A 23927-nucleotide genomic window follows, 5' to 3' on the forward strand; every position below is an offset into this window, starting at 1 on the left:
GTTCATAGCGACTTCACAGCGGCGGCAACGAGAGGCGCCATGGCCGTCATCGACGGCAACGTCATGGCCATCAACCCCAGCGAGGAGACCAAGATGCAGATGTTCATCTGGAACAACATTTTCTTCAGCCTGGGCTTCGACGTCCGTGACCACTACAAGGACTTTGGGGGAGACGTGGCTGCCTACGTGGCTCCTACCAACGACCTGAACGGCGTGAGGACCTACAATGCTGTGGATGTGGAGGGGCTCTACACGCTGGGGACCGTGGTGGTGGATTACAGAGGCTACAGGGTGACAGCTCAGTCCATTATTCCTGGCATTTTGGAACGGGAGCAGGAGCAGAGCGTCATCTACGGCTCCATAGACTTTGGCAAGACAGTCGTCTCGCACCCCAAGTACCTGGAGCTGCTGGAGAAGACCAGCAGGCCGCTGAAGATCCAGAAGCACAAAGTCCTCAATGACAAGAACGAGGAGGTGGAGCTGTGCTCCTCGGTGGAGTGCAAGGGCATCATCGGCAACGACGGGCGGCACTACATCCTGGACCTGCTCCGCACCTTCCCGCCCGACCTCAACTTCTTGCCCGTGGAAGGGGAGGAGATGCCAGTGGATTGTAAGAAAATGGGGTTCCCCAAGCAGCACAGGCACAAGCTTTGCTGCCTCCGGCAAGAGCTCGTGGATGCCTTTGTGGAACACAGGTGAGCTGAGATCTTCCCTTCCTCTGCTCATGCTCCAAGTCAGGACTAGGCTGTGTTGTCCCAGAGACATCCCAACTTTTCCTTCTGGGCTGTGCAGCTGCAATCATAGAACCTTGCTGAGAGGTGAAGATGGCATTGAGTGGCTTATGGGCAAGGAGCATTTGCTTTTCAGTCTTGTCGTGGTTTGAGGGGTTCCAGGTTGTTCAGGGTCCCTGAGAAAACTACAAAGACCAGGATTCCTCAAACTACCTCAAGTCTCCAGAGCTGCTTTGGTTGTGTTCTGCCCCTACATGTACAAGTTCTGTCCCTGCAGGTACTCTGATGGCTGGAGAATGGGAAGGATTTAGCTTCTTGAGGCTCTCCAGATGTCTTGAATGCTACCTTTTTTTTTCTCCTCAGCTGTGGGAACTGCTGTAGGCACTTTTGTGGTGGGATGTGGTGGTGGTTAGGCTGGCTTGGTGCAGGCAGGGAAGCAGGAGCTCTGGGAGCAGGACAAGTGGTGTGGTGGTGTTAATGCTTCTGCTTCCAAGGGGGAGGGCTCTAGGCTGTCTGCTCTCACAGATGGTCAGAGGCTGTGCTTTGCTTGCTGGGAAGGTGAGTCCTCCCATTGCTGACGGAGGAGCCCTGCCTCCTGAGCAACCAGTTGTGCAGCCAGCGCCCTTCCCTGTGCCCCATGTGCCCGCAGGCAGGCTTTGCTGGGCCCCAGGACAGCTTCCAGACCAGCTGCCTGCAGGACTGTGGCCGTGGGGTGCTGCTGCTGCTCCTTGGCTAGCAGAGCCTGGTCCTCCCTCAGCTGAGGTCTCCTGGCAGGATTGCTGCTGGTCTGAGCTGTCTGGTCCTGTGCGGCTGGCAGTAAAGGCTTCCTGAGCTGGCTGCTGCTGCTGCCTGTGGAAAGCAATGTGTAATCACTGCAAGGAGATTAATTCCCCATTGTGATGGGTAATGGAAACCCACTTTTTTTTGCTGCTCCTGATAAACTAGTGTGCACTGCTTTGATCTGGGAAAGCTCCTGAGAAGAATGAGCACAGGCTGCCTTTCCACAGGGAAGCTGTGTGGTCTGTAATGCCAAAACTGTGAGGTTTGCCCTCACAGAGCAGCAGTGACCCTCTTGGGCTCTGCTGTGTGCTGAATTCCTCTCTTCCTTCACTGTAGGTATCTCTTATTCATGAAGCTGGCTGCACTGCAGCTGATGCAGCAGAAAGCCAACAAGCAGGAGAGCTCTGGAGCACTGGAAAACGGCTCCTCTCCAGAGAATGGCTCTGCAGACAGCGAGAGGCCTGAGCCCGAGGAGGGGAAAATGGAGGAGAGCGTGGCTGGGCTCGATCAGGTGAAGGAGCTCGCCGAGACCATTGCCTCTGATGACGGAGCAGGTATTGCATCCTCAGCAGCAGCCCAGGCCTCCCACCCCAGCGGGTGGGCTGTCACTGGTGGGAGCTGTCCGTGTCAGCCTGGGGTGGTTGGTGGTTATCAAAGAGGCCAAGCTCTGGCTGCTTCTAGCAGTGTTCTCTTGGCACGGAGCTGTCACACAGCAGTGAATCCATCACCCCAGGGACTGGCTGGGTGGATGTCCCCGAAGGCAGCAGCCTTCGTCCTTGGGTCCTGGTGGTCCTTTCCAACCATAGCGATTCATAGTGATTAGATGTGCTGAGGGACTTGGTTTAGTCAGGGACTTGTCGGTGTGAAACTAATGATTGGATTTGATGATCTTGAAGGTCTTTTCCAATCTAAGAAATTGTGATCAGCTCTGTCCTGGGAGCAAGAGCCTGACAGCAGTCTGTGGGGTCACTGGCCAGGGCTGGGCTGCCAGAGCCTGGTGTGGTGGAAGGCAGCAAGTGCTGGCTGGGCTGGGCAGCCTGCAGTGCACAGGCAGCTCTGGGCATCATTGGCAGAACTCATCTGTGCTATCTAGGCTTATCACTGTCTGAAATCCCGGTTCATTTGTATTCTGGATCTCTTCCACATTGGTTTGTATTCTGTTCTCTCCCTGCTCCAGTGGATCCCAAAAGCAGAGAGGTGATCCGGAACGCCTGCAAGGCAGTGGGCTCCACCAGCGACACCTCCTTCGACATCCGCTTCAACCCAGACATTTTCTCCCCAGGTACGTGTGCGCAGGGCTGGGTTTGTCCTCCTTCAGAGTGCACAGCCAAAAGAGAGGTGTTTTGTAGCCAGGGCTATTGTTGGCTCTTGGCTGGCTGGGCACAGCCCAGGATTCTCCATGAAGCACAAGATGCGCAGCAGAGAGGGAAGGGTAATTGATTGCAGTGCTCCAGCTGGCTCCCACCGCTGCGCTCGGGGGAGGTCTGCACATTGCTGCCAAGGAGCTTCTTGCCATTCTCCAACATCCCAGCTGCTAGACCACATGAAAAGAAGCAGAGGGAGGGGAAAATAATTAATTTGCTCCTAAGGTAGTAGTTTACACACAGAAAACAACAGTTGTAGTTGAACAGCTGATGTTGGCTCCTTGGCAAAGGGCAGGGTTTGTTTAACGTGGTGGTGAGCAGGTCACAGTGCCCTCTCAAAGGCATGCCTCAGCTGCATGCTGCTTGCCATGGCTGGAATCAGTATCTTTGTCCTTTGGGAATACAGAAGAAGCTCTGCACCAAGGCTGTGTGCATGCAGATTGCAGGAGAATGGCCATGCAGTGAGATTGAGCTTGGAATAGATGCAGCAGAAGGAGCTTGTTCAGGCTGCTTTGGCACCAACTAGCAGCTAGAACTTGAAACTTGATTTTCATTTTGGTGTGCAAAGGGCTCTGAGTTTCTAGCACTTGAGCTATTTGCTGCTCCATCCATTGGAACATTCCCACTCCAGTCTATCAGTTGATTCGTGGCATTGGCAGCATACAGAGCACTTTGCAGGTGCTCAGGGAGCAGAACTGGAGCTGTTAAAAGCTGTGTTAGGAGTGAGTGAGTGGGAAGGAGCAGCTCCAGCTCCTTCTACTTAAACAGGTGAAGTAGAGGACGTTTTGAAGAAGCACCTTTAATTCCCAGGAGGCAGAATCACTTTAACTCCCTACCAGCTCTTCCTTGATGCTTCCTGTACCTGACTTTTCTCCAGCTGATGTTTCATGTTCTCCTCTTTTACTCTCCTAGGGGTTCGTTTTCCCGAGTCTAGCAAAGAGGAGGTGCAGGATCAGAAGCGGTTGCTGAAAGATGCTGCTGCCTTCTTGCTGACTTGCCAGATCCCAGGTTTGGTAAGGAGCTGAGATCCAGCAGTAATGTCCCCTCTGATTGCTCACCTCAAGCTGGAACCTCCCCGTGCCTTGGGGCAGTGGTGGGTGAAGCCTGTTGACCAGCAGACAGCCTCCTCTGCTGCAAGCTGGAATGGAGGGAGGGGAACTTCCCTTCTTGCAGCATGGCCCAATTTTCCCACCTCAGTCCATCTCACAACTTTGGGCACTGGTAATTATCAGCTATTGCTAAGAGCTTAGGGCAGTAAAGACCCTCCCTGGGCCAGCTTACTGTGCTGCCTGGCCCCAGCTGTTGGTGACTGAGATTGTGGAGTGAACTGGGAATTTGTTCTCGCTAATATCTGCTGTAAAATCTGCCTGTGTAAGTCCTGGATGCTCATCCCTGCAGCTGGCCAGATAAAAAGTGCCAAGACTCTCTCTAAACTGACTGCCTGTGCCACAGCAGGCACTGTAGCTGGGAGGGGTAGAAGTGGTGATCTCCACACCAAGAGGTTGGTCTTACACAGGGGAGGAGATTGTCCTTGGTAGAAAGTTTCTTGTGAACTGCACATCCCTTACTTCCGTAGTCAGCATAATCTTTAAGACCAACTGTTTAGCCTTCAAATGACAAAAGGAGTGAATCAGAAGAGGGCTTGATGACTGCTGTTTTGTGAGGTAGTTGGCACACTGGTGACCCCCACATACTGCAGAAGCAGTGTGAGGGCAGGGCAAAACCAGCTGCCATGGGCAACCCTTGCTCTGTGACATGAATTCAGTGACTTTATCAGCTCTGCTACACAGCTGCAAATGCAAGTGCCACGTCCCCTTATCAGCCAAGTGTGCACAACTCCCTGTAGTATTTAGCTGGAAATGAGTTTAGTTGGTGACTGTGAGGTCCTTGAAGATTAAGCTTGCTGGTTCCACAAGTTAGATCAGCCATGGCACAGGAAAGGTGGCTCCTGAGCCACAGGAATGCTCAGAGACCCTGCTCTGCAGAGTCCCTGTGTGACTACCTGAAGGGAGGCTGTAGCCAGGTGGGGTTGGTCTCTTCTCTCAGACAACCACTAATAGAACAAGGGGACACAGCCTCAAGTTGTGCCGGGGGAAGTATAGGCTGGATGTTAGGAGGAAGTTCTTCCCAGAGTGACTGGCATTGGAGTGGGCTGCCCAGGGAGGTGGTGGAGTCACCATCCCTGGAGGTGTTCAAGAAAAGACTGGTTGAGGTACTTAGTGCCATGGTCTGGTTGACTGGATAGGGCTGGGGGATAGGTTGGCCTGGATGATCTTGGAGGTCTCTTCCAACCTGGTTGATTCTATGATTCTATGACCTTGGGCTGGTCATAGCCCACACAGCATCCCTGTGCTGGGCACCACCACAACCTCCACTGGTCTCCTTAGGCTGCTTGAGATGCTGCATGCTCAGGTCTTGGATGCAGTCCTTTGTGCCAAAGAAACTGTCTCCTTCAGGTCTACTGTCAGTAACTAAAGCTGTACATACCCTGCAGGTCAAAGACTGCCTGGACCACACAGTGCTGCCCATGGATGGAGCTACCTTGGCAGAGGCCATGCACCAGAGGGGCATCAACATGCGGTATCTGGGCAAAGTCATCAACTTCATCACCAAGACCCCAGGCCGTGCTCAGCTAGATCACATTTTTGTAAGCATCAGGCTTAACTTCAGGCTGGCAGCTAAAACTCCTCTGGCAGAATGTGCCCTGTGGAGATTTGCAGCTTGGCCAACTGCCTGCTCTGTGTAGAAAGCAAACAGGAGGGGGAGGGGCCTGTAAGAGGGGGATGGGGAAGTTCTGCTCCCAAATCCTTTGTGCTTTTCGTAATAGCAGGGGATCAGAGTGTCCTCTGGGACAGAGGAGTGCTTCAGGGAGTCCCAGCTGCAGCAGCAGGTGTCACAGCTGGATTTTAAGCCATGCATTTGTTGTGATCCATCCAGGCTTTGGGTCAAGCTGAAAGGTGCTGTGAGCACAGGTAGCCTGTGGTTGCCAGCGAGGGCTGTGCCAAGGAGCTCTTCCCTGGCTCCAGGGCAGTTCTGTGCTGTGGAGTGAGAAGTGGAGAGAGGACTGGAGAGAGCCTCTTCTGCAGATGCTGGTAGAAAAGCAAAGAGTTTGCTTGCTGTTGCCAGCTGACTCTTGGTCTCTGTTCCTTTGGGCAGAAAATAGGAATCAGCGAATTGATCACTCGATCGGCTAAGCACATCTTCAAGACCTACCTCCAGGTACGGGCTCTGCAGGCTGACCTCTTGCCTTCTGTGTCCTCTCTAATGACTCTTTGCCACAAATAGAGCTGCTGGAGTCTAGGCTGTCATTAGGCAGTTGCTGGGGGGTTGCTTAGCAACAGGAAGTACAATCTCATTAGTGCTGAACTGGGTGCGGGCCTGTGGGAAGGACAAGTTGCCACTTGGAGATTCCTTCCCAGAGAGGAACCTTTCATCCTTCTCTTCCCCAGATTCTCACTCAGGATGGAGGCTTTTCAGTGTGAAATCACAGCTTGTTTTCCTTGTGATACCTTTGCCTGTCAAGCAGTGTTGCTCTTACCCTCTAAGAAGCTTTAACTGCAGTACCACCAGAGTATCCTCCTCCTGCCACTATTCCAGCCTCAATCTCAGCTGCACTTCCTAGTGTCTCTCTCCTAGCTGCAGCCCCAAATGGAACTGGGGGTGTGTGTGGAGGGATAGATTTACCTCTCATCTGCATCATTCCGTCTGTGCTCCTTTCACTTGCAAACACTGCCTTCATCTCCCTCTCTTGGCAAACTTTCCTCTTGCTGTGTGGACAGGACTGTGTGTGCTGGGGGTCAGAGCAGAGCCTGTGAGATTGTTGGTGTCTTCCACCACTGATTTTGGTGTCTCACTGCAGGGCGTGGAGCTGTCAGGTCTGTCAGCAGCCATCAGCCACTTCCTCAATTGCTTCCTGAGCTCCTTTCCAAATCCCATTGCCCATCTTCCAGCTGATGAGCTGGTCTCCAAGAAAAAGAACAAGAAAAGGAAAAACAGGAACCTTGGAAATGCTGATAACACTGCATGGGCCAGCATGACCCCTCAGGAGCTCTGGAAGAACATTTGCTCTGAAGCAAAGAGCTACTTTGACTTTAGTCTTGAATGGTAAGCAGAGCAAACTGCTCTCCTCTGTTCCTGGATCCTCACCAGATGCCTGTGGCCTTCACTGTTCTTTTAGGACCTGTCTTTGTGACTTGCTTGCTGTTTGAATAGAAACTTAGAACTCTTGAGGTAGTTTTGCAGGCTTAGAATGGAAGGAAATGAGGCAGAGAGCAGTTTGGGGGGAAGTGTAACTGAAATCTGAAGTGAGATCTGTGAGGCAAAGGCAGTGATGAGAACTAGAGGAGGAAGAGGAACCTCCCATGGTGGTGCAGAAGGCAAGAGCTGAAGGGAGGTAGTCAGAAAGTATCTGTCAGTATCTGATGGTGTAGACTGAAGGGAGAGTATGTTCTAAAAAGGAAGCCAGCTTCTCCTGCATCTGAAATAGAGATGGTGAATGAGGCTGCTGGCAGGTGCAGACAGTGAGTGTGAAACTGGCAGCACAAGCAAAGTGTTCTGAGAGAGACTTCAGATTAGGGGCAGCTTGTGCCTGGGCTCTGTAGGGAGCTTTGAGGAGCACACACCTGGGACTGCAGGCAAAAGCATTGCTGAGCTGCTCTGGGAGCTTCCACAGAGCCTTAGCTCAGCGCTGAGCTGTGCAGGGACTTCAGACAGAGCAGGGGGATGTCCTTGAGCAGAGAATGCCTTGGAAGCTGAAGCTGGGCTGTGCTTTCTGCAGTGAGAATGCTGACCAGGCAGCTGAAGTGTACAGCCTCCAGAAGATCACCCTGCTGCGGGAGATCTCCCTCAAAACTGGAGTCCAGGTGAGATCCACAGCCTTGCTCTCCCTGGCCCACCACAGGGGGGTGTCCATAGCCTTGCCCAGGACAGCTGGTCAGACAGAGCAAGTCCCTGAAGGTCTTTGTGGTGGAACCCAGGTGCCAGCCCTGAGGAAAAGTTTCTGCTCCAGTTTCCTTTTGGAGTGACCTTGCTGTGCGCTCCCCTTGAACGGTGAAGCAGCCAGGAGGCAACTCCTGGAGCCTCCTCTGTGCCAAAACAAAGCCCCAACTGAAGTTCTGCAGATGTGCACTCCCCATCCAAAGGAGGCAGCTCTTGGCTGAGCAGAGCAGGACTTTGGGGTTGTCCTTGGGGTTCCTTCCCCATAGCACTGCCTCAGCACTCTGTGGGATGCAGGAATTGGGCTGGAATGAGGTTCCACAGCAGTGTCATCTCACCAGGTGGTGCCCAGCTACAGTGCCCTTCTCTCAGCCCTCTGCCCCTGGGTGGTGGTACAGGAGATGCATTGACTGTGGCTCCACAGGCAGACTTCTAGGCTCATTTGCCAGGTAGCTATGAAGGTGGTGCCCATAAGCTGTGTTCTCTTTGGTACCTCCAGATCCTGCTGAAGGAGTACAACTTTGACAGCAGGCACAAGCCCACCTTCACGGAGGAGGACATCCTCAACATCTTCCCTGTCGTGAAGCATGTGAACCCCAAAGCCTCAGATGCTTTCCACTTCTTCCAGAGCGGGCAAGCAAAGGTTCAGCAAGGTACAGACACATAGAATCAGTCAGGTTTGGAAGGGACCACAAGGATCAGCCAGCTCCAGCCCCCCTGCCATGGGCAGGGACACCTCACACTAGAGCAGGCTGTCCAGAGCTTCATCCAGCCTGGCTTTAAACACCTCCAGGGATGAGGCTTCCACCACCTCCCTGGGCAACCCCTTCCAGTCTCTCACCATCCTCATGCTGAAGAACTTCCTAACATCCAGTATGAATCTCCCCATTTCTAGCTTTGTTCCATTCCCCCCAGTCCTATCACTCCCTGACAGCCTAAAAAGTCCCTCCCCAGCTTTCCTGTAGACCCCTTAAGATACTGAAAGGTCACAGTAAAGTCATCTTGAAGCCGCCTCCTCTCCATAGCCAGCAGGCCTCTGCCTCTCAAGGCAGCTGCTGATGGAAGGAAGGACAGGGCAGTGTGGCACAGCCACTGCCCTCCACCCTGCCAGTGCATCACAGACTGGCTTGGGTCAGAGGGCACCTTTCAAGGTCATCCAGTCCAACCCCCCTGCAGTCAGCAGTGACATGTGCAACCAGAGCAAGTTGCTGGAAGCCCCTGACAGCCTGAGCTGAAATGGCTCCAGGAGAGGGGCAGCTCTACCTCTCACCACCCTCTCTTCTCTCCTGTCTGAATCTCCCTCTTTGAGTTCAAACCACTCCCCCCTGTCTTGTCACAACAGGTCCTGCTCAAATCCCTGTCCCAGCCTTCTGATGACCCCCTTAGGTATTAAATATATATATATATATATATATATGAGAGAGATTTTTGCCTACATAAAAGCCACACTGCCACCACTCCCCGTTCTGGTAGAGGATCATGGTCTCCACGACCACCTGAAAGAGCAACCTGCTGTAGAGTCACCAAGGGTGGCTGCAGGGTGGCAGTTTCCTACCGCCAGCTTTAACCCTTTCCCAGGCAGTGGTAGCCCTTTCCCAGGCAGTGGTTGGTGCATGTTAAGAGACCCCTGCAGTGCCCCCCCCCCCCCCCCCCCCCAGCAGTGGCAGGGTCATTTAGCACCTACCCATCCTGACCATCTCCTCTCTCAGGTTTCTTGAAGGAGGGCTGTGAGCTCATCAATGAAGCCTTAAACTTGTTCAACAATGTGTATGGTGCTATGCATGTAGAAATCTGTGCCTGCCTGAGGCTGCTGGCTCGTCTCAACTACATCATGGGGGATTATTCAGAGGTAAGCAAGGCCAGGGGCTGCTTACTCCTCCTCCTGTGCCACCCCTGGGCTTGCTCACTCAGCTGTGCTTTGTGTGACTTGCTCTTGGGTCTTCCTGCTCTGTTTAGGCCTTAAGTAATCAGCAGAAAGCGGTGCTAATGAGCGAGAGGGTCCTGGGTATTGAGCATCCCAACACCATCCAAGAATACGTGAGTAAGGCTGCTGGGGAGCAGCAGCACCTCCTGTGGCCTCCTCCACTCTCTGAGCCTGTCTAGAAAGCAGCTGCAGTTGTCCCTCCTGCAGCCTTGCTCTTCCCAGAGGCCTCCACTTGCAGCAGAGGTTCTGGGTTTAACCAGTTTGTACACTGAACCCCTCCGTGTTGGTGTTAACAGTGTCCTGCTTGGTCAGCAGTTGTCCTGCTAGAATTGGAGGTGGGGGAGGTTGCCTGCTCAGTGTTTGTTTACAGTCATTCATTCTGCTGGGGTTTGCCTTGGGCTTATGTCAAAAGCAAAGAAACAATCTCCCCCAGAGACACTATCAGAAAAGGAGACATGCGTGGGTCAGCCCTGGAGTATCCCTCCAGCTGCGCAAGGGAGCGAGCTGAAGCCCTCCAGCTGCAGAAGGGAGGGAGATGAACCCCTCCAGCTGCAGAAGGGTGTGAGATGAACCCCTGCAGCTGTGAAAGGGAGCAAGGTTAACCCCTCCAGCTGCAGAAGGGAGCGAGATGAACCCCACCAGCTGCAGAAGGGTGTGAGATGAACCCCTGCAGCTGTGAAAGGGAGCAAGGTTAACCCCTCCAGCTGCAGAAGGGAGCGAGATGAACCTCTCCAGCTGTGGCCCTTCACCCTTTTTAACTACAAAGGAAGAGCTTTTTGTTTGTGTGCAGCTGAGACAAAGAGTAGGAAGGAGGAGGGAGGAGGTGTGCAGGGAAGCTCAGCCGTGCTGGTGCTTGTGTTGCAGATGCACCTGGCCCTGTACTGCTTTGCCAATAGTCAGCTCTCGACGGCACTCAACCTGCTGTACCGCGCTCGCTACCTCATGCTGCTGGTCTTTGGAGAGGATCACCCAGAAATGGCCCTCTTGGATGTGAGTAGACTTGGCACAAGCCTTCAGGCTCCTGCTCTCTTGGCCCTTGAAGTGCTGGCTGTGTGACACACAGGTGTGGACACTGCTCGTCCCTCCCTGGGTCACTACTGATTGGTGCTGTTGGAAGAAGGGCAAAAGGGGCTCAGCTCTGGCTGGGAAGCTCAGCTCCAGCTGCAGCTAGAGGCTTGCACTGGGATACTGAGGGAAGCACTGAGGGCCTGTAGGCTCTGTGCAGGTTCCTTAATTTCACAGAATCACAGAAACATTCAGGTTGGAAAAGTCCCTTGGGATCACCAAGTCCAGTCAACATCCCTACTCTGCAAGGTTCATCCTAAGCCACATCCCCAAGCTCCACATCCAAACAACCTTTAAACACATCCAGGGTTGGTGACTCCTCCACCTCCCTGGGCAGCACGTTCCAGTGCCTGACCACTCTTGCTGGCAAAAAAGTTTCCTACTGTCCAGTCTAAACCTACCCAGTCACAGCTTGTGTCCATTCCCTTTTGTTCTGTCACTACCTCTGAGCAGAGCCCAGCCTGATCTCGTTGCCCTGGCAAGAGTGGAGAGTTCCTTGCCTGGCTCCCTTGGGCTGAGCTCCCAAGGAGCAGGGGTGGTCTCCTGACACCATCGAGCTGTAGGAGTGGCTGCTGGGGAGGGTTGTGGCTGCTGCAGCCTTTCCAGCAGTGGAAGACCTGTCTGGCCCTGGTCTTTATGGAGCAGTGGATATGTAGTCTGAAGGGCCTGCTTGACTTGTGTGTGCAGAACAACATCGGGCTGGTGCTGCACGGGGTGATGGAGTACGACCTGTCCCTCCGCTTCCTGGAGAACGCCCTGGCCATCAGCTCCAAGTACCACGGCTCCAAGTCTTTGAAAGTTGCACTGAGGTGAGGCTGGCTGGGTCCCTGCTGCTCCAGGGAGCAAGTACATTCACCAGCTGCTCTGATGGGAGGGCTCTGAGCAGGCTGTGTCCTGGATTTGGGCTACTTGGGACTCTGTGAGTCTGTGGTGTAGCACCCAGAGTGGTTGGCTTGAAAAGCAGAGATTCTTTGTTCTTAAGTGTGGGATCTGCTGCAATGCTGATCACTTCAGAGATGTGTCAGGATGACTCTGGTCCTCCTGGACTCTCAGTAGGAAAATGTATATGTCAAGTGGAGGCTGGAGAGGGAGGTTGTTGGAATTGTACTGGAGCCTGGGAGCATGCAGCTACGTGTTTGGAGCAGTGTCAGCCCTGGGCAGCTGTCTGGGGAGTCTGCCGTTTGCTTCTGTCCTTTACCACAAAGCCCTGGAGTTGAGTAAAACACTGAGCAGCTCCTCGTGTCTCCAGGGGAGCTGTTGGCACCTTGAGGAGCTGCTCCTCACTGCTGTAGGCACCGTCCTTGAATGCAGAACTGGCTCACGCCCAGCCACGCCGCGGCCCTCTCCTGGGTACCACCACCACACTGCAGCCCATCTGCTCTTCGTCAGGGTGACAATCAATCTTCCTGAGCACCCACAGGAGTCTGATTTGTTTTCCAGCAGCTGATGGATCTGCATTCTGCAGAAGGCATCCTGCCCTCCCTTGGTAGCTCTGGGGTGCTGGACAAGATTCATCACCTCCCAGAGCAACATTGCCAAAAGCAGAAATGAGTTTTCACTCCAGGAGCTTTGAGGAAGGAAAGTCCAGGCCAGGTCAGCTCTCCCAAGTGGAGTGAGCTCCAGGGACTTGTCTCAGCTGTGCCACTCTCCTGTGGGTGATTTCTGGCTTTAGTTTTGGCTATGATGAATCCAGCAATTCCCACCTTGGCTTTCTAAGAAACAGAAAGACCTTGTTTTGAAGGGCAGGGGCTTACAGCTGCTTCCTCCTTCTCCAGATAACAAATCCGGCCCCAGGGTGCTCTCTGGCTGTGCTGCCTCCAGTCAGTTCATGACTCTGGCCATCAGCTTTCCAGGGTGCAAGAGGAAAAGCCCCCAGTTCAGTCTCTGCTCCTGTAGGCCCCTTCTCAGCATCTCACAGACTGCAGCCCAGGGGTGCTGTGTTCAGAGCCTGTGTCTGGCTCCTTTCATGCTGCTGTGGAGGCTCTCAGCCTGAGCAGGGTGGTGTTCGAGCCAGGCTGCTGCCATGCAGAGCTGCTGCTGCTTCACGATTGTGCCCCTGAAGCCTTCTCCTTCCCTCAGCCACCACTTGGTCGCCCGCGTGTACGAGAGCAAAGCGGAGTTCCGGTCGGCGCTGCAGCACGAGAAGGAAGGCTACACCATCTACAAAAACCAGGTGAGGAGCCTGCCCTGCCTCCTGGGGCCTCTGCCTTCCCTGCCAGAGGCCAGTGCCAGGCCTTGGAGCCGCTCCGAGCAGGCACCAGGGAATGTCCTTTCTAGGGCCGGGGAGCAGCTGCTGCCCTGGGCAGTGCCTGACCTCCCTTCTGCCACGACTACTTCAGTGGCCTCTTGCCAGTGTGTTCTTCGGTGCCCCTTGTGCTGGAGAGCAGCTTCTGCTGGTGGCACAGCACCACGTTCTGTCAGGCCACTCAGAAGAGCTGCTGTGTTCTTTGCACTGTTTGCACGACCCAGGCTGGTTTGGAGCTGAGCTGCTCGCAGCCCTGCTGATCCATAGGGAAAGTTGTGCCCCAGCCCTGGGTCTGTCCCAACAGGTCCGCAGCTGTGACTCAGGCCTGTCTGACAGCCTGCTGGAGGGAATGCTGCTCACCCTGCAGGCCTGCTCCTGCCTACTGGAACTGTGTCATCCTGATAATCAGGCTCCTAGAGGAACCTCTGTGTTTGTGTTTTGAATGCCAGGGCAGTGAAATGTAGCTCTGAGTTTCTGTGAGGATGTTGAGCCAGCAGAGCCCAGGAGCAAGCCTGCTTTGGGTCTTGTTGTGATTTGTATTGCTGTTCCCTGGCTAGGCACTGGGCTTATTTTCTCTCTCCTCCTGCACAGCTCGGAGAACACCATGAAAAGACCAAAGAGAGCTCAGAGTACTTGAAGTACCTGACCCAGCAAGCAGTGGCCCTGCAACGCACAATGAACGAGATCTACAAGAACGGCTCCAACGCCAACATCATGCCCCTGAAGGTACCCTGGGCTGAGGAAAGCACTCCTGGGAGGTCAGCTCTGTGCTTGGCTGCTCCTGGAGGACACCTGAGCACATGTGTGCAGATGTGGCCTGGGCAGGAGCTGCTGGTGCCAGCTGCAGACCCTTCATGGGCAGGAGGTGGTGATGGTGCCACTTGCAGAGCCTTCCCAGGCAGGAGGTCCCTGCACAGGCAGAGGGCTCAGAGCATGGACTGGGCATTTGCCCCTCCACTTCTGAGCAGAGCTCCTCTGGGCTCTTCCTCCTGAGCCCACTGAGGGCAGCAGCTGCATTGCAGGATAGCCAGGGAAGGTGCTAAGGACGTGCTGGGCAGTGCAGTGCCTGGGCCACCTCTGCACAAACCTGCCTCTGCTGACTCACTGCCTGTGGGCAGCTTGCTCAATCCAGAGAGACTTCAGTTTCCTCACCCTGAAACCTGCTGCCATCCCTCAGCAGGGTACTTTGTTCTGCTTCCAAGCACCCCGTGCTGTGGGGAGGTTGGGCAGCAGAGCCCTGCCCTGCTCTGTGTAGAGCAGGAGCAGATTGGGCTTCTTGGGCCAAACCCAGCTGCTCTTATCTGCCCTTGCAGCTGGCAGCTCATCTATGTCAGCCCGACTGTGGCACGTGGAGGGGAGCACACAGGAGTCCCTGTGGTGGTTGCTGTGGGTGCTGTTGTCCCTGTGATGGGTGCTGTGGGTGCTGCCCCTGCCCTGATGTGTAGCAGCAGCTGTCTGAAGCCCATGGGCCTGGGCAGGAGGCCTGCAGCTGCAAAGGCTCCCTGCTGGAAGGGGCAGAACTGAGCAGAGCTCTGCAAAGAGTGGTTGGGTTTTCTTCTCTGGCAGTTGCTGGGGGACTCTGAATCAAGTAAATGGCCAAGTCCAGGGGTCACTGTCCAGCTAAGGGGCTCAGCCCCTAACCCAGTGATTAAAGGCTTCACCCTGGTTACAACACTGGGAAGAGACAAACCCAACCAAGCACCACAGCCTGAGCTGACCTTTCCACTGCATGTACCTGAGCTCTGTGTGCAGTGGTCCCCTCTGAGGGGAGGTCACCCACGGGGTCTGGCTGGGCACCTCTGGATCCTGCTTTTCAACTTGGGGGTATAAAGAGGTAGAAAATACAAACTGTGTCACCTTCCAGCTGCTTGTGTCACATGAGGCCTCAGCTTCTTGAAACTGTTGGTGTCTGAAGCTGCTTAGCTCTGAGCTCTGTCTGAGTTTTGACTTTTAAAACTCTTTCTCTCCTGCTGCAGTTCACAGCTCCCAGTATGGCCAGTGTCCTGGAGCAGCTCAACATTATCAATGGAATTCTCTTCATTCCACTAAGGTAGAGTGAATCCCCTCTGGGTCTGAGCTGGAAGCTGGGCTTAGCCTTGCTCCTCAGGCAGCAGAAACCCAAACTGCTTCCCTTTGCAGTAGGAGTCACAGATCCCAACTCTGGAGGTTCCAGTGAGCTCAGCTACCTCAAAAATGTCACTGCTGCATAAAACCTGCTGGAGATGCTGCTGGGTCCCCTGAAGGGATGCTCTGCAGGACCCCTGGGCACTCCTGAGTGGCACTAAAGCACCAGGTTGGAGGAACACTGCCCAGAACAGGTGTCCTTTTGCAATCTGGAGCCCTGAGCAGCAAACTTAACTCACCCAAACGGCTCCGTAGAGCTGAAGGGCACCAGGCACCTGTCCTGGAAAGCTGATGGAGCAGTAAGGAAGGCCACCACTGTGGCACTTGTCCTGTGGCTTGCTCTGGAAGCAGCCAGGAGCTAGCATCTCCTCTCCTGGCAGCCCATCCCCGCGGCAGCAGCAGAGGGTTCTTCTGTTCACCTCCATTTGCAGAGTGGGAGGTGGTCTCTGCCCGCTCTTCTGTTCATCTCCATTTGCACAGGCAGTGGTGTCTGCCCAGCAAGCTGAAGTGAGCAGAAAGGAGCAATCCTGGCTCTGCCACAGATCTGGCTGCTCAGCAGGGCAAAGGCTGTAAGCACATCTTGAGGGGTTCCTTCCCCAGTCCTGCAGGGCTTGTTTACAGCAAGCATTAGCTGAGATCATGGTGCTGGCCCTGATTATCATCATCATCACGAAGACCACTCTAAGCAGCACTGCTCCTAGAGATGTTTGGGGGTTTTTCATTCTAAGTTGTCTCTCAGACTTTTAGTTGCAAATTTGATTTGTGGGCAATGGCAAAGCTGAGCTGAGGCTGTCTTCCAAGGCTGTCAGTAATCACCAACTGGCCACTCCTAGGTCATGCCCTGGGGCCTCTTGGTTCAAAAGCAGAGGGCAAGCCAAGCAGCTGGCCTTGCTCAGGTATTGCTGGCACCTGGCAGAAGAGGGCAGGGCCTAGGAGCACTTCATAGAATCCTTCTGGCTCTGGTTGGAAGGGACCTCAGAGCTCTTCTCCAGCCTCCCCACCATGGACAGGGACACCTTAACTAGCCTCATCCAGCCTGGCCTTGAACTCCCCCTAGGGAGGAGGCAGCCACTACCTCTCTGGGCAGCCTGTTCAAGATTCTCCCTGTCCACTGCCCACCACTTATCCCTGTGCTTCACCCCACTCCTAATGTTTGCTCCCCTTCCTGGTTTCCCCTTCAGCCAAAAAGACTTGGAGAACCTTAAAGCAGAGGTGCAGCGACGCCAGCAGCTCCAGGAGAGCATAAAGAGTGGGGAGCAGCTGGAGCCAGAGGACAAAGCTGTGGAGGAGAAAGCAGCTGAGCCAAGTCTGCCTTCTGCTGAGATCCCCTTAACACACAGCTCTGCTTAACGTGTACCTCGCTTCAAACAAACACCAACAAAACCAACCAAGTTTAAACCACCCTCTTCTGACTCTGCCCCCGGGGTCTGGGAGCCCCTGGGGGAGCAGCTCCTCCTTTTTTTGACAATGTTATTGCACTGGTACAATTAATACACAATGCAAAGAACGAAGCTGAGAAATGTATCTGTCTGACGGGGCCTGGCTGCCAGGTGGAGGGCAAGGGGGCCGGGAGGCCACCATGGCCACCTGCCCTCATGTGCGTGTGTGTGTGTATGGCTGCTGTGTGCCTGTGCCTGGCCTCCTCCTCTTTCTACTCTGTACAGAAGCGATTCCACACGAACTGTCTCCAGGCTTGTGACATTTCTCAGGTCATTTTTATGTTGACTTAAGGACACTGCTTTGCTCAACCAGTACAAAGCCAGCTCCCTCCCACCGCCCACCCCCGCCCTCCACCGCCCAGCGCTCTTGTACCGCGTGGATTCCAAGCCAAAAGGTAGATTTACTTTCCCCTCCCTGCCCCAGTGCCAGCCTGGGTTGTGCTGAGGAGAAGCCAGCAGCCCCCTCTGCGTGGCTCTGCAGCCCTTTGGAGGGGCAGGGCTGGGGGTGTTCAGCATTTTCTACATCAGGCCCCAGCCCCTGCTATTCTTTCACCCATTGGGGTTTTTTTTCTACTTTTGGTTGGCAGTTTGGCATTTCAGGGGGGTTTTGTAACATTCACATTCTAATTTTTGAGGTAAAGCTATAGATAAGAGATGAGATATATATATATGAGAGAGATATATGCTACTGACAGCCCCACCTCTGCTCTGAGTAACTTGGGGTGCTGCATCCAAAGAGGGGGGGACTGCCTGCTGGAAACACGCACAAATGTCACTGCGATGGACGCCCCAGTGCCTAGCACAGCCTGGCAGTGCCACCCACCCAGGGCTGCACCACAGGGACTTGGCAGGAAACTGGGGCACTGTTACAAGAAGTGAGGGTGGGGAGGAGAGGAACAGAAACGGGGATGAGGTCTCCCTGGTAACAGCCCCAGGCCCCGCTGCTGGGCTGTGACGTGAGCTGGGCCAGGCTGGACTCATACCTGAACCTGCCAGGCTGTGGGGAGGGGGCTTTAAATGAGAACTAACTCCTCACTGCCCCCAGCACTGCCACCCAGTGCTCTCCTGCCTCCTTTTTTGCACACTGGTTTTGGATTGTTGTCAGAGGAGCTTCCATTGCTGGCAATGGAGGTTGCTGCCATGGCAGATGCCACTCGCCCAACTCTGCTGTCCCTTCCCTGCCACCCACGCACACACACACACACACTCGTCTTGTGGTGGCTGTCCACGACCAGCAGCTGCTGCCCTGGCCACAGCGGGCCCAGAGCAGGTAAGAGGTGGCCCCTGCAGGCCGCGGTGTGCCGACAGAGTTGAATGTCCTCTCCAAACAGCTCCAGCTGTGGAACGCCCATGGCTGGCGTCCAGCCCCTGGCTCCTGCTGCCCGTCCCGGACCGCCCCCTCCGCTAATCGGCCTCGCTGCTTGTACTGACCCTTGGGAGAACTTGTGCTGTGCCCACACTCTGTGCTCTCCGTCCCCTGCCCTGCACCACAGGTACCTGTAACTCTGGGTGGGGGAAGCAGGGAGCAGCCTCCACGGTGGTCGAGGTGGTGGTGAAGCAGGAGGAGTCTTTGCTGCGAAGAACTTGCTCCTAAGTAGAGAGATTCTGAATTTCCTGGAAAGCAATCAATAAATGACTTCAGTGCATCTTTTTCCTACAAGATTTTTCTTTTCCTAGTGTCTTTCAGTCCATTAAAAGCTTTTTAAACTATTTTAGGTATTTATTTGGTTTCTTTACAGTTTGGAGCCAGGTGTTGGGTACCTTTCATCTGCACACCGGCATTGGAGCCTCCTCTGAGCAGGAGGCAGCAAGGCTCGGTGCCCCACTGGGCGTTCCTCTGCCTGCAGGGGCTTGCCCTCTGCCCTAGCTGCTCTTCCTCGGTGGTACACTCACAGCTGGGGTTGTTTCAGTGACCACCTGCGTGGCTCCTGGACAATTTCAGGCCACTGGAACGTTTAGTGAGCTGCATGCTCCCACGCTCACTTCCTGGGTGCCCTTTGGGATTGACTCCCAAAGACCAGAAAGAAAACTAGAGCCAGAACTACCCCAGCAACCCTGGATCTAGAGAAGCAGGGACCACCCTCTTGTGTCTACAGCTGCTGCAGAGGAGCTGCTTCTCCCATCTTGCTCAAGAGGGTGCTCCCTGGGCTTTTTTAAGCACCTTCAGTTGAAGCTGAAGGCTGCAAATGCAGCTGCTGAGGCTACACAGCTCTTCAGTAACTGCACTTAGCTGCATTTGTTCCATACTCCATTCCTCTGGGGGGTTTGGTTGCTCTGAGGGCTCAGCTCACAAGTTCATGAAAAATGAACCTAGAAGAACTGACTAAAAGTAGTGCCAAGGACCTACCAGCTCCAGGGCAGTCAGGACCCCAGGCGAAAATCAGCAGTATGGAAACATCACCCAGCTCCAAACAGTTCACCCGGAGGCTCCCACACAGCAGACAGCACCTGTGAGCCAGCAGCACTGGTCTGAAGGCACAGTTCCATCCAGGACAGCCCTGGACACTGCCTACAAACCCAGCAGCACCCACAAAGCTTCCTGCAGAGCCTCACCCCAAAGGGAGCTCAAGAAGGCACAGTGAGGGCAAGCTGGAGCACAGGAATATATGGAAATGGTTTTCCACTGAGAGAGTTCCAGAGCCCTGGAGCAGGCTGCCCAGAGAGGTTGTGGAGTCTCCTCTGGAGACTTCCCGAACCCACCTGGACGTGTCCCTGGGTGACCCTGCTCTAGCAGGGGGTTGGACTGGATCACAGAATGATTGAAGTTGGGAAAGAGCTCTAAGATTGAGTCCAACTGTACCCCAACGACTGACCACCAAACCACATCCTGAAGCACCACATCTACAGCTTCTTGAACACCTTCAGTGACGGCAACTCCACCACCTCCCTGGGCAGCCTCTTCCAACCTCTCACCACTCTTCTCAGTAAAGCTTTTCCTAACATCCAACCTAAACCTCCTCTGGCACAACCTCAGCCAAGTTCCTCTCATCCAGGTTACCAGGGATATGGATCCCTTTCAAGGTCCCTTCCAAACCTAACCACTCTGGGAAGAACACCTTGAGGTGTCCTCAAAGCAAGCCCAAGGGCCACCAAAGGGAGGTAGGAAAGGCCAAGGGTGGACCAGCACCCAGGTCTGTTCAGAAGAGCTTTCATTCTCACATCCAAGGAAACAAAGCCAGGTCTGGTTTTATATGCATTTAATAGTTTTACCAATTGGTACAATAAGATTTTTTTAATATGCAGAAAACATGAATAAATTTTGTTTTACACAGTCTGAGAGCAACAAATCTTACTGTAAAACACAGAGCAGTATTATATACATTCCTTGACTGATTGGGATTTGTTGAAATCGAGTCAATAGCTTCAGGTAGCTCCTACAGGCTGGGAACTCTTTGCTCCGATTGCAACCTCTAACATCCTTCTCGTGACAAAACTCAGCCTTTGCCTTCATGTCAATGTCAGGATCAGCTTCTAAAAAGGTGAAAGTTTTGCTAAATCATCTTCAGCATGAACTGGGGAAGCCCGAGGGAAAGGCAGGACAGGAAAGCAGCTACTTACATGACACAGTGGAAAGATAAAAGGCCAGTTAAATCCAGGCGTGACTTGTAAATCCAACTCACCCTTCCCACTCCTAACTCCTTCACCCTGACCACCTTCTGCTCCTGCTCTGGCTGGCAGAGTGACACTCAACACGGCGGGGGGGGGGGCTTTAAGGACCGCCAGGCAGCAAGACTCACCCTGAGTGTGTTTGTGCTTCACTCAGCTCACAACTTTCCCAATACTCAAACCATGAAAAGGATTTACTAAGCCACCACTGTCTACAAAAACAAAGTCTCATCTTTTGCTTTTAAATAGCTTTCAGGCAAGTAAAAAAAGCTATTTAAGAGTGGGGTTTTTTCTCAGGCAGTTCACATAAAAACAGGAGAGGAGAAGCAGGAACTGACAGTACAGCTGGGCTGGGGCTGGTGAGTCTACAGCCAAAGCTCTCACACACTACAGTGCTCCACGGCCCCTGCACAACTCACTAGCAACTAGGGGTGGGGGGAGGGGGTTCTTTTGAATTAGTGCCCCGGGCACATCATTGGTCACACCACACACAAAAGCAGGACGGGTTCGTTTTCATCTTCTAAAGTGCAAGATGCTCTAAAAAACAGCAACTTCCAGATTCTGTCTAAATCCACAACAAAGGTTGCACTTTTTTGTTTTGAATGCATCTAAGACTGCCGGGCACACTGCGTCCCTGTGGCACTGGAATGTCTGTCGGGTCCAAGCCAACAAGTCTCTGTTTTGGTAACACAGTTGAGAGAGAGAGAGAAAGAGAGGGTTTAAGTGATGCCAATTTCAGAAAGGGCAAGTGACAGAGCAGCAGTGAACCTCTCAAGTAGGTTATTCTGTAACCCAAAGCGGTAACCTCATCATTGTACTCATCTGACAGGAAAGGCACAGGATGAGCTAACAAAAGGCTGGGCACAGTGGGGGCAGCTCAGCACAGTGTGGCACCACCCTGAGCAGCCAGCTCCTGCGTGGGCTTTCGCGTTTGGTCTCACCAGGGCTTCAGCTTGTGATCTGTGCGGGACCATCCCTGAGATCATTCACTGCCGGCTACAGAAGGCTGCTAAGGGAGCTGCAGCGCTGCCCAGAGCCTGCCGCACCAGCACTGCACAGGGGCCTCGGCCTCCAAAGGGGAAAAAAATGCAGGAGACAACTTGCACTTCATAGGTACCTTTAATGTCTCAGCCACGTCTAGGAATTATGTACATGAGTGTGGGTTACTTTAGACTTAAATAATAAAAGTGGCTAGGTCCTAGCAGGAAGGAAGCAGCTGGGCTGCTTTACAGCTGCACTGAGGACTTGGAAGCTGCACTACTCCTCTAGCTGCAATTCTCAACTAGACCAACCTCCTCAAAAAGCAGCAAAATTCTTCCAGTCCAAGCAGCTAACAAACAAAAGAGACTTTATTTGTGCATGCTCAACTGCAGAAACACACACTGAGAAGTACAAAAACCACTGAAGAGATAGCCTGAATCTGAAACCGACTCCACAACACTCTGCTCACAACTCCCTCTCCTCGCCCCCTGCCACGATCCCTCTCTGGGGGGGCTGCGGGGGCTCACTGCTCCCCAGTCCTCACAGCAGCTCAGTGTGCACAGCGGGCAGCCCACCCCGTGCTGCCCAAGGACTCTCACTTCTCAAAAGGGACAGTTTTAAAAGCCATGTAGGAATTAAACCAAGTGGGTAAAACAAAGCACAAGGTCACCTGTTAAAACATCAGCCTGGTAACTGCAGCACCTGGTACAGCTCAGAGGGGACTTTTTAAAAGGACCTGGTTAGTTTGGTAAGTATCTGTCAGCTTTGTTAGCTACAGTGGAATCTGCCACCCAAAAGAATGCTGATTACAGTATTAGTTTATCATCTTTTCCTTAGCTTGAGATCAAAGGATGTAACTTTAGGAATCTGTATTCACCACTCAAGTTAAACCCCAATAACCAAGCTGGGCTGATGGCTTTGGGTTCCAATGTTCATTCCCACAGATGGACTTTGCTTTGGTGGTGGGTGGCATTTCTCCTTTTGGAAGCCTGTGTCAGTCTGTCCCAATCTGATTCTCAAGAGGTTTTAAAGCATTTCAGTGCTGTATCCCAACCTACTCCTCACTATCAAACCACAGGATGTATTTTACTCCACGTTGTCCAAGCATCACCTCACTTTCAGAAGGGTTTCCAAGGAGGCACTAAAAGAAAGCACAAAACCTTTGCCTAGCCCAGCCTCCCGTGCAAGCAAGTCAGAGGGAAGTGGACTTTCCACACTCTGGTGTCATAGGAATTGCACATTGCTAACAAACAAAGAGAGCAAACAGCAAGTTGTACCATGGCAGTCATCTGGGAGATTCAGCTCTACCGGAAATTAGATCCCTAAATTCTAGTGGGATGGACAACTCCTCCTGGAAGTTTGTCTAGCATTAAAATAAAGGAAGAACAAAAGAAAAAAAAAAAGCAAACAAACAAAAACCCCATTTAAACTTAGTTTAACAGCACAGCTTAACCATTGAATGACCAAATAAAAAATAAATACATTTATCACATCAGCTGCTTACTAAGATTTGTTGTCTTATTTCAGGTTTACAGTTAGTTAATATAAATATACCAAACCCTTGTGTGACAGGAGGCCAAAACCAAGTGGATTCTGTTGAGTTGGCAAAAAAAAAAAAAAAAAAAAAAAATAGTATGCTTCATGACAAATATTCCAGAGTTTAATTAATTTCCATTAATTACACATCAAGGTTCAGAAGATTCTGAATCGCAGCCTTATTAGCTTAGTATTTCTTAGAGAAGATTTATTTAAGCACACTTAAGTGATGTTACATAGATACACGTTTCTGAAAGAGCCCTACAAAACTTGGGTTGGTTTTGTTTCGTTTTCCCAAATGAGGTCACCAATTCAGGCACCAACAGACAGCAGGAAGGAAAATAAAAAACAGGAATCATTATCCGACATAGAACGACACTGTCAACTAATCAGTTAAGTGCCCCTATTCCAATTAGCCAACTTCTGCCTTCTCAGGTCTGATGTGACCAATGCCAGCCCATGTTCTTAAACCTATGGTACTTCTAGACAACGTATGTAAATTTACAGTATACAATTTGGATTCACCATGCATGAATACTTTGTGTGTAACATTTAATAAGCTCAATCTACATCCAGAATAATTTACATGAAAGGACAATATTTATTTAAACAGAGCTCAATGGGTAACCATGGTATCTGAGTGCATCCAGAAGGAAAAAAAGGGGGGCAAATGTGACTCAAATCAACGGCACTCCCACACTTTTACTGTTTGATCTACACTTCCAGTGACCACGTACGGTGCCGTCTTGTGGAAATCTGCAGGGGAGAGAAAAGCTCAAGTTAAGAGGGGATCCACACCTCTGGGCTTTGCTGCTCTTCCTTCAGCAAAAAAACAAACAAACCCTACCAGCTTGAAGGCTACATTTCAAAGTTCAGCACCTCTACAGTCCTGAAGGCCAAGGTCACAGAATCACAGAGCTACCAGGGACCTCAAGGATCATCCAGTTCCAACGCCCCTGCCATGGGCAGCAATACCTCATGCTAGATCAGGTTACCCAGAGCCACATCCAGCCTGGCTTTAAGAATTTCCAGGAATGAGGCTTCCACCACCTCTCTGGGCAGCCTGTTTCAGTGTCTCACCGCCCTCCTAACAACAATCTGAAGATAGAACCTGCTGCAAACACTAAATAAAAGCTTTAAAAAGCAGTCCATGCTTTAAAGCACCCTTCCAATCAGTGCAATGCTCATGGAAACGTT

The 23927-nt window shown here is 52.7% G+C and overlaps 2 protein-coding genes across 4 annotated transcripts in view; one reads left to right on the forward strand and one right to left on the reverse strand.

The window, feature by feature from the left end:
* CLUH (clustered mitochondria homolog) overlaps nucleotides 1-18317 on the forward strand; it is a 40738-nt gene extending 22421 nt beyond the window's left edge. The window contains exons 10-26 of the mRNA XM_064165819.1: nucleotides 1-695; nucleotides 1848-2065; nucleotides 2689-2793; nucleotides 3788-3888; nucleotides 5370-5522; nucleotides 6032-6094; nucleotides 6735-6979; nucleotides 7653-7737; nucleotides 8310-8463; nucleotides 9520-9659; nucleotides 9767-9847; nucleotides 10599-10724; nucleotides 11487-11608; nucleotides 12879-12972; nucleotides 13636-13770; nucleotides 15021-15094; nucleotides 16350-18317. Coding sequence (XP_064021889.1) covers nucleotides 1-695; nucleotides 1848-2065; nucleotides 2689-2793; nucleotides 3788-3888; nucleotides 5370-5522; nucleotides 6032-6094; nucleotides 6735-6979; nucleotides 7653-7737; nucleotides 8310-8463; nucleotides 9520-9659; nucleotides 9767-9847; nucleotides 10599-10724; nucleotides 11487-11608; nucleotides 12879-12972; nucleotides 13636-13770; nucleotides 15021-15094; nucleotides 16350-16518 — 2760 coding nt within the window. The 3' untranslated portion in view covers nucleotides 16519-18317. The remainder of the gene's footprint in view (nucleotides 696-1847; nucleotides 2066-2688; nucleotides 2794-3787; nucleotides 3889-5369; nucleotides 5523-6031; nucleotides 6095-6734; nucleotides 6980-7652; nucleotides 7738-8309; nucleotides 8464-9519; nucleotides 9660-9766; nucleotides 9848-10598; nucleotides 10725-11486; nucleotides 11609-12878; nucleotides 12973-13635; nucleotides 13771-15020; nucleotides 15095-16349) is intronic.
* Nucleotides 18318-19789: 1472 nt separating this feature from the next.
* Nucleotides 19790-23927, reverse strand: part of PAFAH1B1 (platelet activating factor acetylhydrolase 1b regulatory subunit 1) — a 33699-nt gene continuing 29561 nt past the window's right edge. For all 3 annotated transcript variants that reach the window (XM_064165856.1, XM_064165855.1, XM_064165857.1), the window contains exon 11: nucleotides 19790-23486. In XM_064165856.1, the coding sequence (XP_064021926.1) occupies nucleotides 23413-23486 (74 nt within the window). In that variant the 3' untranslated portion in view covers nucleotides 19790-23412. The remainder of the gene's footprint in view (nucleotides 23487-23927) is intronic.

This window comes from Pogoniulus pusillus, chromosome 27 (genome assembly GCF_015220805.1).
Source record: "Pogoniulus pusillus isolate bPogPus1 chromosome 27, bPogPus1.pri, whole genome shotgun sequence".
In the NCBI taxonomy this organism is placed as follows: Eukaryota; Metazoa; Chordata; class Aves; order Piciformes; family Lybiidae; genus Pogoniulus; species Pogoniulus pusillus.